The sequence below is a fragment of the Haemorhous mexicanus genome, chromosome 3 (genome assembly GCF_027477595.1).
Source record: "Haemorhous mexicanus isolate bHaeMex1 chromosome 3, bHaeMex1.pri, whole genome shotgun sequence".
In the NCBI taxonomy this organism is placed as follows: domain Eukaryota; kingdom Metazoa; phylum Chordata; class Aves; order Passeriformes; family Fringillidae; genus Haemorhous; species Haemorhous mexicanus.
In genome coordinates this window covers 37,969,388-37,985,546 of record NC_082343.1, presented here as the reverse complement: position 1 = coordinate 37,985,546, position 16,159 = coordinate 37,969,388, and the positions used below count along the sequence as shown (strand labels likewise).

Genomic DNA, 16,159 nt, shown 5'->3' with positions numbered 1-16,159 from the left:
GCTCCCACCTTTCATGGTAGTCTGATGGGTTTATCAGCTAAAAACCTCTGAAAAATCAAGCCTTTTTTGGTTTGTTTTTAGGAAACAGAATCCCAAGTCTCACAATATTAGTCCACTTTTTTTGTGAAATAAAGTGAAATACTCATTCATACTCTTCATCCAGAGAGTCTAGCAGCACATAATGGTAGCAACACCCAGCACCTGTTGGTCCAAACATTTGCAGTAGCTTAGTGGATGCCTGGTGGCCTGGAATCACAGTGAAAATCACCCCCATTTTCTATGTTGATATTAAGACTGTGTCGTTATGAGTTAATATATCAATGATGGGGTCATTAACTTCCTTGCTCTGATGAGAAATCAATACAGTTCTGCACAAAGTCTTCTATTCACACATGCAATATGTGAGCAGCATCAGACAGGTTCTAACATTATGTTAACAAAACTACAGACAAGCAGTGAAGCACAAAAGATCACTTTATTTTCCAAATCACACCTCTCTCATTCTTGAAAAGGTGTATTTCTAATTGTTACTATTTTAAATATACTCTATATTTTCCTGTGAAGTTAAATACTTTGAAGAAGAATCCCCAAAGAAATAAATACAAAGCACAACAGTTTCACTTTATTATTTGCTTTGAGCATTGTCTGGTCCTGCATCCACTCTGGCACTCTGCTGCTCTTTGAGACTGTAAAATCCACAGCCAGCCTTCCTTGTGTGCCACAGCCCTCTGCTAATCAGCTGTTAATACAAACTGTTAATACAATGCCAGAGCATGCACAAAATAGCTTACAGCAGTTTAATAAGTCTAAAACTTTTGTTACAAATACACACATTGCTACTAAGAAAATAATTGGGATGCTTCTTTTTCTGGATGCTCATAGAAAATTCCATGTTACAAAATGCTTGTTTGATGATATGCATGTCTGCTGGTGAAAAGGAAATCAGTACTAATGAGGTTTGCCGGGTTGTTTAATGGATAACTTACAAAACCAGACAATTCCCAAAGTTATCAACTGGATCACTGCAGCACAATCTGCAACCACCATTTTAGCTGTAACCTAATTAGCCCAAAGGGTCGGTAATGCAAATCTGCAACAGTATAAAATGACAATAAAATGACACCAAGGTCATTAGAACACACCATGTGGGGTTTATTCTCATATGATGAGCACAGTCCAATGCAATAGCACGGATTCTGCAGCCAGGGATGGAGGCCTGATGATGCAGTTTTATGATGCTTGTCACGATGATGGAGAGGTGGAAGTTGTCCAGTGCAGGCAGCATCATGTCCCTTCAAAGAGAAAGTTGAAGCGCTTCCCATACCAGAAGCTGTGCTCCTGAGAAGCTTTTCTTGAAAGAGGTATCAGCGAGAGCCTGAACAGGTGTGGCTGTGAATTCATCCCAATTACATGTCTCACTTGGGACCATGCTCCTGAAAACACCATCAGGGTCTGGCAGGCCGGTTCTGCTACATACACATGCACTGAAAGAACATTCCAAGACTATTATAGAGGCTAAAAACTGTAGCTGAAACTCGTACCTGTTCACAACAGTCTGAGGTAGTTTAGAACCACTCTATGAGAAAGAAGGAAAGGGATTTGATGCACAACAATTTCAAGATACAATTGTAATTGCTACAGAGAAGGGGAAGGTAACATAGTGTAAAACGGATTTAAATTACTGTCTGTCAAGAAAGAGGAGCCACTAACAGAGAATGAGTGGAAAAGTTCATTAAAAGCTAAACTTCTATTTAGCCTGGCTCTGAACATTAACGCTCACTGAAAAAAGAAAACCAAAGACAATAGTGACACTGAGCAAAGCAAAAAGGAAAGAACATTTTACAAGAGACTGGACAAGGTTAACAGACAAAATTGTAAAGTAATGCTGAACTTCACAGAATGAGTCCATGTGCTCAGTATGATGTTTCATATGGACAGGTCTAATACCTTCACACAGGGACACTGAAGAGCTATGAATTCTTTCAAGGTGCACTTCTGATGATGCAGTTAACTTAGAAAAGATCACTTATGTACAATTAATGCCTTGGACAATGCACAACTAGCAAATTGAGTGTATAGCTGGAGAACCATGGTGAGAAAGAAATATTTAAAATTTAAACTTAAGTTATGCAAGCCAGCATAAAACCTGACCCATTTCCTAAGTCAACAGTAAACTTATTTTCCTCTTAAGGGTGACAGATTGTAAACAGATCATGGAAGTACAAGGCCCAAAAGAACTAGTATTTCACACATCCATAGAGAGCCAAATTCAAATGTTGTTCACTAGCACCTGACAGCCTAGTGGTAGTTGCCTTTTAGAGTCTGATGTGAATGAAAGGGGATGATGATATTTTATTCAGCATAAAATAAAGAGGTAAAATGAAATATTTTAAAAAATTCCTTAATACATCACAATATGGAGGAAAATGACAGGGAACACCCCAGCAGCAGTAATATGATGCTATGTAGGGAGGAAAAGTAAAGGAGTAACAAACAGGTTGGGGAAAGCATGTAGGAGAAAGTAAGAGCTGGAAAGACTGGGGACAAACAGAACTAGCTCAGACCACAAGAATTGTATCTTTATGTTGCTCTTGCCATAAAAACTACTAAAGCCTCACTTCCTGTGTTCTCTTTTGGCACTCATATTCAGATGAGTGATAGATTTCTTAACAAAATTCCACTTTTTAACAAAAACAAAGGCCATATAGAAACACCTCTTTGCAAATAGTCACTCAACTTGCTTAACACATACGTCTCCACTGCTACATATGCACAGATGCAGCCATGTAATTCCATACCAGTCTGTCTTTCCCCCAAACGGCTCTTTTTGCAATTCCAGCTCTTGCTTTAAGAGATATTTCTAATCTAATCATCCAAGGCTCAGGAGCTTTTTATTACTGCCTAAAGACATCCATTTAAGTATTTACCTCTCAAAATGAGTTATACAATTTCTGAAACCCATCCAGATCATACAACACCAACACCTTGTTATTAAAAATGGCAAAAACAAACTCAGAGAATAACCCAAACAGGATCCTGGCCTGTAGAAGCAGAAGAAACCTGCCCCTCTTCTCAGCAATGAACCTGCCTTGATTGTTTCAAAAGCCATTTCTCAGCATGACAAATCTCTATGAGAATTCCTGAGAAGAATCTTACCATCTTTTAGTAACTGAAGATAACTCAAAAATCCAACGGACATCTATAGAAGATGCCCAAAAGCCAATTCTGTGGCCTGACCATGTTTCAAAAGCACAAGCTGAAATTTTTGAGTAAAGACAAGAATTCTTAACATCTGTGGTTAAAGACACTTATTGGACTCCAGGTAACAACCACAAATCTTCCCACTCAGCAACTACAGCTCAGGAGTACAGAGACAACAGATAGGTGATGCAGACCACAAATTACATGAATGAAGGAAAGACTGGACTGGGATTGCTCAGCCTGGAAAAGAGAAGGCTTTGGGATGACCTGACTGCATCTGTGCAGTACCTAAAGGGAGCCTACAAGAGAGATGGAGATGGGTGTTTTACACAGACATGTAGAGGCAGGACAAGAAAGAATGGCTTCAAACTGACACAGAGTAGCTCTTAAGACTAGATATTAGGAAGAAATTCTTTACTGTGAGGGTGGCGAGGCACTGGAACAGGTTGCCCAGAGAAGTTGTGGATGACCATCCCTGGAAGTGTTCAAGACCAGCTTGGATGGGTCTCTGAGCAACCTGGTCTAGTGAAATGTGCCCGTCATGGAAGGGAGGTGGGAACTTGATGATCTTTGAGGTCCCTTCCAACCCAATCATTCTGTGATTCCCTGATTCCTCTACAGAAACACACTGTGATAACTGTTGTTCACTAGGACTACACGGCACTTAGTTCAGACATCCTCATCTGAGCAGTAATACTGTCCAACTCACTTGGTATTCAGGACTTGGCTGGTACTTTTTGGACACATAGAATTCGGTATAAAACACCATATTAGATTCATTTTGTAAATTCCTCAGACTGCTTAATATAATTGACTGAAGTTGATGTGTATCTGCTGATTTTCAGGAGTCGAGGATTAAGTCAGAAAATTATGAGAAACTTGTTTTAACTGAGCAGTTGCACAAAGAGAATAGATGTGCCAAGATGATTAGTACAAAAATGATGGATAAAAGTTCATTTTACCAATAGTGTAGCTTTCCTCCTCTGTGATAGCCCAGGGCCTAAAGAAGTAAGAGGCACTGGAGAGGCATGTTTACACCTGTGCAGGGTGATGCCACCACTCATTCAAACATTCAGTAATCTGAACTTCAATTCCATTATTCATGTAAGGAATCAATTCTAATTTCTTCAGAACGCTGCATTGTATTATTGTATTAGGCTGCAAGGGACAGTGCAAGAAGTACTTCTCCAATGACTGGCTGTGTGAAAATGGATAATGTCATGGGTGTACGGAGCTCATTCTTCACTTCCACCATCTGGACATGCCGCAGTAATTAAACACATACAGTATGATAAGATGGGTGTGTGGTTGCACAGGCAGTCAGAACGTGCGCATATGACAGACACCTGTAGTTTCCTCATACTATGCTGCAGTTTTTAATTTGGGCTTTCTTTATCTAAAGGAAGTTGCAGAACAATTTTAAAACTTTTCGTGTAAGTATTCAAACACAGACCCAGATTCCAATGTGGCTTTGTCATTACCTCAGCCACAGCTTTGCAACAAAAGCTTGGCAAGGCCCAAAAAGACTGCAGGGCTTTTTTTTCAGCAGGTAACAGAAGTCCTATGAAGGTTCACTGTAAACACTGCAAACCACAGCAGACAAGGTAGCTAGGAGGAATATCTGTATTCTTTGGACTGCATCCATCGTTGAGATGAGCATTTAAGTTGCTTTTTATTATACATACCTCACTACAGCCAAATTGCCAATATTTAACTGGACAAAAACTTTGGACTGGTTCACCTGTACCATTTTTAGACATTTACATTTTTAAAGCAACCAGCATCCTGCCATACCACAACAGCAGCATTTCACACCTGCCTGCATAGTTTTTTTATTTTCATTTTGGAGCTTTATAACATATTATAAATGCAAGCTAAATAATTAGCTATGACCTCAATTTAATGTACACACACACACACAAACACACACATATATATATCTGTATGTAAGTATGTATGAGTATTTAAGCAGTCCTAAAACTTGACCCAGGACCTTTACTTCTGTATCCTGAACAAAGCTTTGCGGAGCTTCCACATATATGTGAGTTAACTAGTACAACTGACAACAACAATCAGTTCAGAGAGAACAATTCTAACCTAAACAGAACCATTAACTGAGAGATGGGGATGGAAACCAGGCCTCAAGCATCCTCTGGGATCTACAATTATTTTTGAAGCATGGTTTAGTCCTCTGGCAACTGACATGACGCCACACAAGCCTAAACCTTTACTCTTGGATACATTAACTCTTACTGGCTCTATCATTTGCTTACTACTCTAGTCACAACAACAAAATTACCAATGCATTTGCTTGTTTATTTGACAGTAGACTAACACCTGTCAAAATATAAGCCAATTAATATCTTCATAGAGAAATGCAATCTATAGCCTGTGAAATCAAAGTTCTAACCCCTTATTAAATGTCTCTGAGTGGGCGCCACTTTAAAACCAGAACTACGATGACACAACAATCAGACAAGAAAGGCAATAACTTTGTCATCTAATTTTTGTACTGAAAATTTAATTAGACTGAAACAATTACAGACTTCTTTTGCTTCCTTTTATGGAAATCAACTCTCATCAAGTCAGGTACTCAACTGAAAATTCTCTAATGTTGTCATTAGTAAAGACGAAGATGCATTAAACTGAATTTTTCAGCAATGCTGAGAAGCACTGAGCTCTTACATGAGTTGTCATAATGAATAACTGATTTTCATAGAGAAAAGAAGAAAGAAAAGGAGCTCTCAAGAAAGAAAACTGCAATGAAGAAGAGTTATTTAACAAAATTAGCAATTTCTTCTCTGTATTGTCTTTTACATTAGACTTGCATTAACTTCTCTCATTCTAATTCCATTTAACAGCCATTTGAACTTGCTTTAAAGCTGATTGGAAATGGCTTGAAAAGCATCTTGAAAAATTGTAAGCTGTACAATGTTTGCTCACTCCAAAAATTAATTTGCTCAGATAATAATTTTCCCCTACATTCTGTGAATAAAAACCCTTTTATTTTCATTTGGAAAAAGTTAACTAAATAAAAAGATTTTAGAAAGGCCTTTGCTGAGCTCCACGTGAGTTAAGTCTAAGCCTAAATTCAACCTATGGAAGAAATATAGAGAAAAGGAGGCTTAGGGAATTTAAAGATGCTGAAGTACCAAATAGAATCAATGGCTCAATATTGTCAGTATAGTTATTTCCATTATGCAGAATTCCAACAACAAGTCTATTTTACAGTTTCTGATAAGAAAGCAATAAGTACCTGATCCGTTCTGCTCTAACCTTGTTCTAAATAGAATAAGACTGATTACAAAGTTCTGAATAATTACAGCATTTCATCACTTTGATAAACCCTGATACTATGCCATAACAGCAGAAGTTACTTTTCCTGAAAGAAAAAGCAAAGATTAAAAAAAAAAAAAAGGAAAAAAAAAATCTTCAGAGGAATATACAGGAAGTACATCTGAACTTGGGAGTCAATAAATACAGACAGTAATTAGAATGAGAACATTCACACAAAACCATAAATCAGTTCTGTGTTGTATCCTCCTTTGTCACTACTAGTACATTGCTAACACAATGTTTAAGACAAGAGACCTCTTCTAGGCAATACAGGTATTAGGGGGGTTTGTTGGTAGGCAGCATTGGAAGACCCAGTGGAGTTCAGCTCTCTGTAAACATTGTATCTTTAAATGAAGAGGGTAAAGGTTGAAAGTGTGAAGGGCTTGTGGCAGGTCTTGCCTTAAAAGCCCGGGAGTTTACTGGGCTCATGTTGATGCCAGGTTCTCAGAGCAACTCTAAATAAAATAAAGACACTGAGAAAGGCCAATTGTGACTGAGAAGAAGTCTCATACTAAAAATTGCTATTCACCTGCATGAAGGGATAATGGAAAGTTGTTTTTTCTTTTTATTGATTTATGGGCATGGGAAACTGAAGGGTCTGTAGGACCTCAAGAGTTTTTGCTTTGGGGATTTCAGATATGTTCATTCAGATTCTTGGCAGAGAGTGAATGTCATAGGAAATAAAGAGACATTTCTTTTCCACAATGAATTACAGGACAAGATCAAACAGATGTTCCATAGGTTATAGCCTACAAGACTTATTTGTATCATAAAAATTAACAGTGCACATCAAAGATTATAAATGGAAAAATTCCATTCTTTCTCTGAGACCCTAGGCTCAGAACAGATGGCACAACCTTTTTTGATCTTAGTTTTTTTAACATTCTCTCCAATGGTGGCTACTAAATACTAACAGCTGGGAAGTTAGGCCCTTTGCTTATCCACAGTCTGAGAAAAGCAGACTGGTTCCATCTTTGCTGATGGAACAGCAAAGAAATACCACCACTGCCATGCAAGGACTTATCTACCAAAAGCAAGATATGCTCTAGGCATCTCAGTAGTTCCACCATGGATTGCAACTGAAAAAGTTTTCTGCTCTTAAAGGGAAAAAATTTCCAAGTTTTTGGACTTGTACATAAACATGAGAGTGGTGCCCTCTGTCTGTAGCTGGTCTCAATTCTTCCATTCTCCAAAGGCTGTTAAGCCATAAGGTAATCAGCCCTGCAGACTGGGAGGTGGCTGGCACATGCAGCATCCTGCCTCAGAACTCTGCACTGTCCAAGGCAGCTGTGGCACATGAATTAGAAGCTTTATACAGCACAGTGGGCATCCATCTTCACCAGCAGACATTCACAAATCAGAACACAGCGGTGGGAAGAGGGAACTGTATGCAAATGTCACAACTAAATTGTAATTTGGCAATGAAAAATACTATAATATTATTGATAAAGCCTAATCAATTTTATTTGAAAGAAAAGGGATGCTTTTCTTATTTGAAATATCCTCTGATTCACTGCTACCACTGATTATATTTCTTCTTGGGTTTAGCACCACTACTATCCAACAGGGAAATGATTTCAAATTAAGCAGTGTGATAAATTAAGATACAATTTGCTATGTTGATATAACTCATTTTATCACTATGGTTATGTAATAGAAAACCGTATTTATCCTGCACTAGCTTTGTTTTCTTCTGGCAAGGTTATTTATCACCACAGGAAATTCCAAGTTCATAAAACTGGTTAGCTGACATTTCCAATATAATACACTTTGTGAGGAGGAGCAAGCATCCTAATCAATTTTGCCAATTACACCAGCGTTTGTCTTAATACAAAATCTCTTTATCCCATACGGAAAGACTGGCATGGAGCTCTTCCTAAAAGTCATGCAGATCTAGAGAGTAAGAGATTACATCATCATCAGTGTGAAAAAAGAATAAGCAAAGTAGCAGGCAATGTAATCCAGACAGATATGGATGGATAACAAATTCTGTGACTGTAAAGTAAGAACCAGGTTTTTTACAATACAGTGCAAAAGCATCACATTTTATGAAGATCATGAGAAATGTTAATGCATACACAGCCTTTGAATTTTTAGCTCCAGACTGTAAAACAACTCTTCTTGGAAAAATGTAAATTATCTGCAAATTCGTCTTTTGGTATTTGAACAACTGAATGTCACTGACCAGATGGAGTTCCACTTTTCTAAACCAAACATTTTTGATGTTCTGTTGCAAGTTGTCTTAGGCAGGCAGAATTTAAATAATCATCTTCAGGAGGGAAAAAATACAATTTTCTTCAAGATGGATGTTTGATTTAGAAACTTCCCTTTGAATGTAGGAAATGACAATTTTGTACTTTGAAAAGTCAACTAAGGTCAAGATTAATATAGACACATTAATTAGTTTGTTGATATCATGAATGCTTTTCTTATCATCCCACTGATGAATGAGAGAATTTGCATCTCAGCAGGTAAACATGTCTGATACTTCCTTAATCTACTGTACAGCATTTGCTATAGTCAAAAATAAGAAACTAAGTGGAATACAGAATCAAAATTATTTAGAAAACAGATTACTAGTTACAAAGGAATATGGATGAAGAATCACTTTAAAAATAAAATATATTCTGGACTGACTTGTTCCATAAAAATTTTTTTTGCTAATAAAAGCCTCTAGGGAACAAATACTTATTTCATATGCTTTCCATTCTACTTGAGTAATTTTAGATTTCCACTGTAGCTCTGCCTATTATTCCCTTCTGTTTTCCTTGCCTTGGTTAGATTAGAGAGGTAGGGTGTTAATGGGGTACTTGATGAAGATTGAAGACCTATTTTCTCCCCCCTTGGAGACCAGCCTGATTTGAACATATCGAGGAGAGTGCAACAGTCTCTTCATGTCCTTGGGAGAAAGTCTTTTCCATTTCAATACTTCCAGCTTTCAGACATGGTCCCCTTCATTCACAGAGAAAGAAAAGGTGCCAGCACAAGAAGGTTCTGAATAATTTCATAGAATGTCAGTGGGGCTGCAAAAGCTCCCTTTCAACCTCCTTTACAGGTGGTGAACATGAGGATGAGAGGTGGATCCAGGAGAGGAATGCAGGGAAGCAGGTGCTTGCAGCTCCAACAGGGCAAGAAACAAGCTATTGTCCACCAGTCCCCACCTCTGTTGTTGCTGCTTCCTTACTACTCTCATCCTTGTGGTTACTGTTTTGTGCTGGGCACTCAAAATGCACACAGTGAAACACCTGGAGAGAACAAAAAAATGAAAAAAAAGCAAAATAATTTAATGCTGGCAAAAGCATGATCAAAGTAAGATGAAGTCTACATGGAAGTCTATATGGAAGTCTGCAGGCCAGATGAGTGACAAAGTCAAAATAGAATGTTACACCATGAGGTCAAAAACATTTACTCATGGGCAATAAACATTAGGCAGGGACAAAACTGGAGCAAGAGAAGGCCTTCAAATTATATCAAACTTTACATATAGCACTAAAAATCAGAAAGATGGTTCCAAAACAGATAGGGATATTTGTAAACAATTTTGTTTTCTTTGCCAACTACCAGAAATACCTACTACATGCTATTGGATAATAACAACAATTATATTAGTTGTCTTAAACACATTTTATGATCTAATCACCTCCTCAAGAGCTGAATGTTCATGCACACTAGAAATGAAATTTAAATCATTACCAACATGATTCTATTTCAAGATTGCCCTCTGCTGTAATAACAATGGCAGCTCTACAGACATGTCCTGGAGTATGTGGGAAAGCATTCAGAGTGTCCAAGGTAGCTGCTGCTTCATCAGATGAAATATTCCTTATGAAATAGTGATCATTTTCTGATGATGCACAGGTGACTGTATCTTAGAGTAAGAGGACCATGTGCTTAAGCATTTTTCCATTATTTTCTACTTAACTTACTTCTACTTGTTCTTGAAGAGCCTGGGAGGAGAAGGGGGAGGAACTCTTTAAAATTATTACAAAACCTCTTTCCATATGATTTCATATTGCTATGAATTGCGCAACCTCGCCACATACTAAACTTAAGTATTTTTTACACTGCTTTAAATTTGCTATTTTCCCATGCATTATAGTTTAAAAGCTAAAGATCAATGAATATTAAATCATGAATTTTAAACTTATTGTCTTAACTTTGTATATTTATATGACATCTTCTATTATTCTTGTCTTAAAAGCTCTCCTCATAAACAAAGGTAATCTCTTATAATCTTAACTGCCCTTTCCCAGACCCCTTCAAATTAATATGGGCAAAATCAAATATCATAAACAAGACATGGATATAACTACATATTCATACAAGACTACAGAAGACTGCACAAGACTACTATATTTTCTATCTTTTCTCCAATATAACCTAAAATCCTATTATTCTTTTTGACCATCCCTGCTCAAGTGAACATTGAGCAGACATCTGCACTGACATGTCTGCAGTAGCCCCAGGTCTTTTCTGAGGATGTAGCTAGCTAATTTGAGTTCTGACAGCATACATAAAATTAATTTCAAAAATCTTCAGTCACTGCTTGGGTTTTTTTAAATCCCCATTATATTTTCTTGTGCCCCTCAGTGTAAGTTTTTTATGCAGATACATTGCAATATGTGCTTATATTTCTATATATACACTCATGCTCACATAAAGATGTATTGCTATGCCTTTATATATACACATATATGAACAGATGACAAATCTGCACAGGCACCCACACATAGAAACATGTGCACAAAATGGTTTCCCTCTGCATTTCTTCTGTTTTTTCCTAAAGCTGAACTAATTCCTATACTGGCATGCATTCTCTCCATCTGTTACAGCTCTTGAGAAGACAATTTTTGTATTTATCTACACTTCTAGAGAAGTCCCTCTTGTACTCATCCCACTCCTGTGTTTTTCAAGTAACAGCTATTGTAATTTTTCCAGCTGCACTTTTCAGGATAAGGCCTTGCAGAAAAGAACATTCTCTCATCCGTGTAGCTCTGTAAGATGCTGCTTTCCTTTAAAGGAAGCACAGAATGTGATGGAAGTCTCTAAGCCAGAAGATTCTGTATTTCTACTGTATGCCACGATAATAGCATTTCTCATTTAAAACATCACTTTACATAGTGATACAGCTTTTTAAAACATGGTGTGGATAGCCCTGAAATTTAGCTAATACTAGTCTAGAAAGTCAAAAGTACACAACTCTTAAATTGTAACTTTCATTTTTACTGATTCTTTCATATCAAATTCTTAATGGTGAAAACATGTGGCATATTGACAAGCCTCTGAATTTGGAACAATATTCTCAGTTACTCTGCCACCTCAGCATATAAAGAATAAAGTATGTGGGAGAAGCCTAAGCCTGAGAAGCACAGTCAAGCCCAGCTGCTTCATCCAGTATCAGAATTAGGCATTTCAGAACAGTATCACTAAAACAAACAATCTTGCATGTGCTTCTCTCAAAAGAAAAAATGACAGCTCAGGATCATCCTGTGACCCACATCATGTTCTACTTCTCATGGATATTTTGAGAGAGGTCGGACACACAAAGCAGGAAGGCCAAGTACAAATACGCTGGCACAGTAATTTGTAAGATAAAGCTCTCACATCAGCAACTAGGTGTCCTTTCCAGGTCAGTGATACTGGAGAGGAATAACAAGAGAAAACTTACATAAAGTATCAGGTGACCTAGCTGACAAATAAATGATGACAAGGAAAAATAATTCTTTTCTCTACAAAAGTAAGAAGTGAGTAAGCTCAAGAAAACAGAAAGTTACGTTTCTATCATGTTCTAATATACCAAAAGCTATTCGAACTCCGGGTCAAGAAATTTGTGAACATGTCTTTCAAAACTTGGAAAACGTGGTGAGGAAAAGATTTTAAAAAAGTTTAAAAAATTAAAGAGTTCACAAAATGGAGAAATTTTATGGGATTTCTTTAAATTCCAAAAATCAACTCTTCCCTTTGGGTTGTACAGATTGTGTTTCAAAGTTCAAAGGTATTTGTTGGTAGAACAAGTAAGGAGTATTTTGTACCTATTACAGTAACACTCCTTGATAAGAATATGCTGCTGAATATGCTGTGCATTTCATTTAAAATGCAAATGGTTTGACATACTGTACAAGCAGCTGTGGGCAAGTAATTCTTGACACTGCTTGCATTCTTACTGAAGAGACTACTGAGACTATAGAACAAACCAAGACTTTGGCTACACTGTTCTTATTTAATTTGTAAATATGAAAAATATCTTACTGCTTTCTTGGGGAAATGAAAATCTACAACAAAATGTTACAGACCCTCTGTTTAATATATATATTTAAAAGCAATTTAGTAATATGTGCACAATGACAATGTTCTTCCTCTATAGGTGTTAGAAGAAGTAATTTAAAAAATAAAAATCAAATTAGTGCTGGATACAGATTTTACAGACAAAAGAGGAAAAGACAAAGGAGAACAGTATGTGTTTATAATTCAACTGAGACACTACATGAATAGCTGTAACCTCTATCCATATTCATCTTCACTACAGTTATGCAGTGCTCTATGTAAATAATTATACAGGATATTAAATTCCTTGGAAATAGTAACCAATTTGAAATTAGACTTATGGCTAAAAGGCCATTGCTCTTCAGGACTTAAAGCTACCTTCAAGAACTTGAAAGCAATGTTTCATGCATTGCTAAGTTTATGCAACACACCTCGTTCCTTTTTAACAAAGAGTTGGGAATTTACAAACACTGTCATGAGAGGAAACAAGACTGTCAATATGGATCAGTAATGGAAGAAGCCTTCTTCACACATGTACTACCCCATAGGCAGCTTCTGACACTAATTCTAAGGACTCACTGAGGCTGAACTGTATGTGGTGGGAGACACACCTCGGAAACAAAAAATAAAAATTTGTATTCCCAGTTCTCTTGGTTGGTCAGCTACTTTCCAGCTGTTGGCTGAGATGTTGATATCTGGTGCTGCTTTTGTTTGGAAGAGCTGCACTACAACTGGGAATAGACAATGCCATTGGACAATGTTCCCACTGCTTAGGAACCAGCAGCCCCAAATGCTAAATACAATCAAAAAACCTCACCTCTCGAGCTGACAAATTCTAATTAACCCATATGTAGTAGTGGTACCTCAAGCTCAGTGTAAAGCATCAAATACCATGTTTGGTGGTGAGCTACACGTGTGGGATACAGACAGGCAGGTCTAGACACACAAACAGTGGCCTTTGGTGTTGTCACATAGTCCCAATCTCACAAAGACGTACATACACTCTTATATTCACATAATGTAAATTGTTTCACTGAAGTCAAGAGTAAAATCTGGACTTCATCTGAGACAATACAAAATAACTACAAAAGAGAGAAGCACAAGTAAACAAAGATAGGATGATATTGCACTTCCTTTTTATACAGAGAAATATTTTTTTCTGTATAAAATGAAAAAAATCTTCTGGTTTGGCCACTATTAGTCAACCAATTTACCAGGTATGAAAATTAATTATAAGTGAATCTTATGAAAATAAGATTTTCTTATGAGTAATGAGATTTTTCTTATGTTTTATTAATTAAAAAGATAATATAAGGGTGATAAAACCCAATTATATGAGAGACCATACACCTTTCTCTCGTCCACTAAATTGGTATTTTAATTGTTCAGCAAAATAAGGATTAATTTAAAACCAAACTCAATAGCAGTGTTTGATGGCAGTGTGGAAAGGTCAAAATGAGGAACAGGTTCAAGTGTTTTGCTAGATTGCCAGAGCAGAGAGATGAAGTATGTACATTTGAGAAGGCCTTATCAATTTCACAGCAAGATACAAAAAACTGTGTTGTAGTATATTCTTGAAGAATATAGGGCTTTTTAGAAGTTCCTTACCTCATTAGCTGTGTTGCGAGTTCCAACTATTCTGATAAAAGATGCAGGCTGTTTATCAAAAGTGATTGTTTGCCAGGATCTACAAAGAAAATTCAGAAAGACATCCAAATATGGAACACAGTCACAAAAGCCTCCAATAAAAAATACAGAATGCATTCAAGGGACAGTATGTACTATTATCACTTAACAGGGCAAATGGAGAAACATTTTTCATTGCCTGAATTTCCAGCACTATTTCGTCATTTTTAAGTGTCTTGACTCTGCTTATGCAATTTCATACATACCTTATACCACTATACTTTGTATGCAGGGACAACAATCATACTATTGAAGCTGAAAGTTAAGAAAAAAGTTAAAGAAGAAAGGCCTGGATAAAAGCTGAAAATCTTTGACTAATATTGACTGTATCGGATTAAAGAAAAGGTCAGAAATAAAAGTGCATCCTCCTATTAACTTCTCACGAGGAATCACCAGAGTTTGGTTAAAAGAAAATTACAACTGTAGGAGAAAAAAACCCCCAAACCAAACCACCTAAAACCTCCAACTGTTCACAGTCTAAGTGGAGCAGTAGAGCAAGAGGAGCCAAGCTTTCTTTGTGTGGACCAAGGTCCTTCCAGGAAGTTAAAAATGTCACAAAGCACCATTTGCAGTTCAGGTTGTAAGCATTTCCCCATGACACAGCGGCAGTGAGGAGAACAGACAACTCTTCCAGAGCTGGTGAATAATTTTCAGGCTACACTGAGAACACTAGAGGTTCTTCACTCATATCCATCTGATCTGAGTGAGGTGTAACACCTCCAGCAGCCTAATACACAGCATAACTTTGTGCTCACAGTACAACAGAATAAATAAAAAGAATACCAGGAAATAGAGATTTCAGTTGGGCACCAGTTTTCCACTAGTTTAGTACCTGAACACATTAAAAGTTAAATTATTTTATATTCATAAAACATGAAAAAAAATTAAGAATTTAACTTCTCAGCCAAACTAGACTCTGTCACAGAAGGCCTCAGAAATAAAATGAAGTTAGGTCTAACTTGATTAATTTACTAGGGAAAAAAGCTGGATAGTTTTCCAGAAAGGGTTCTGAATACCTTCAGAAGGGTTCATGTAAGAAAAAGGGGACCAAAGTAAAACTGGAATAGAACACCACTCACTGATAGCAGACAACCCCAAAGCCTGGCAGTATGAACAGCTTCATTTCTGACTACTTGTCTGACATCTGATTTTTCTCTTGTTGGGAAAACTCCTTTTGTCACAAATATAGCATTTCTCAGCTTAATTTAGTTGGCTATTACTTTTATCACTGCTCTCTGGTTATATTTGCTTAAAGAAGATTACAAATCTAATCAAGTCCTAATTTCAAATAGTTTACTGGTCTTAATCCATGAGGTAATGGGTGTAATTAGAGTCATTCATGATAACAGAGAGGTGTGGTTTGTGGCAGGCCTCAGACATAGGCAGTTATCCCCCTAATGGTATGGTTTATTTATATGCCTTATGTGGCTATACCTCTATTTTAAAGCTCAGGTTGTTCCTTCATGCTCAAAATAAAATATAAAATGGAAATAGACTATTTTGTTGATTGTTTCAAGACCTGAAAGATTGTTACGATTTAAACATTTCCCCCCAAACAGGAGAATTATTCTTCTTGACATCCCTTCTAACACTACTCTAGTATGGTCAGTCAATCTCCATGAGCAAACAGAACTTGTTACCTTGAACTACAGTGTCCCAAAGATGAGAGGCT

At 37.0% G+C, this 16,159-nt stretch overlaps 1 protein-coding gene across 1 annotated transcript in view; it reads right to left on the bottom strand.

The window, feature by feature from the left end:
• Positions 1-456: 456 nt before the first annotated feature.
• BTBD9 (BTB domain containing 9) overlaps positions 457-16,159 on the bottom strand; it is a 114,884-nt gene continuing 99,181 nt past the window's right edge. The window contains exons 11-12 of the mRNA XM_059841381.1: positions 14,410-14,488; positions 457-9,782 (exon numbers count right to left, since the gene is read on the bottom strand). Coding sequence (XP_059697364.1) covers positions 9,678-9,782; positions 14,410-14,488 — 184 coding nt within the window. The 3' untranslated portion in view covers positions 457-9,677. The remainder of the gene's footprint in view (positions 9,783-14,409; positions 14,489-16,159) is intronic.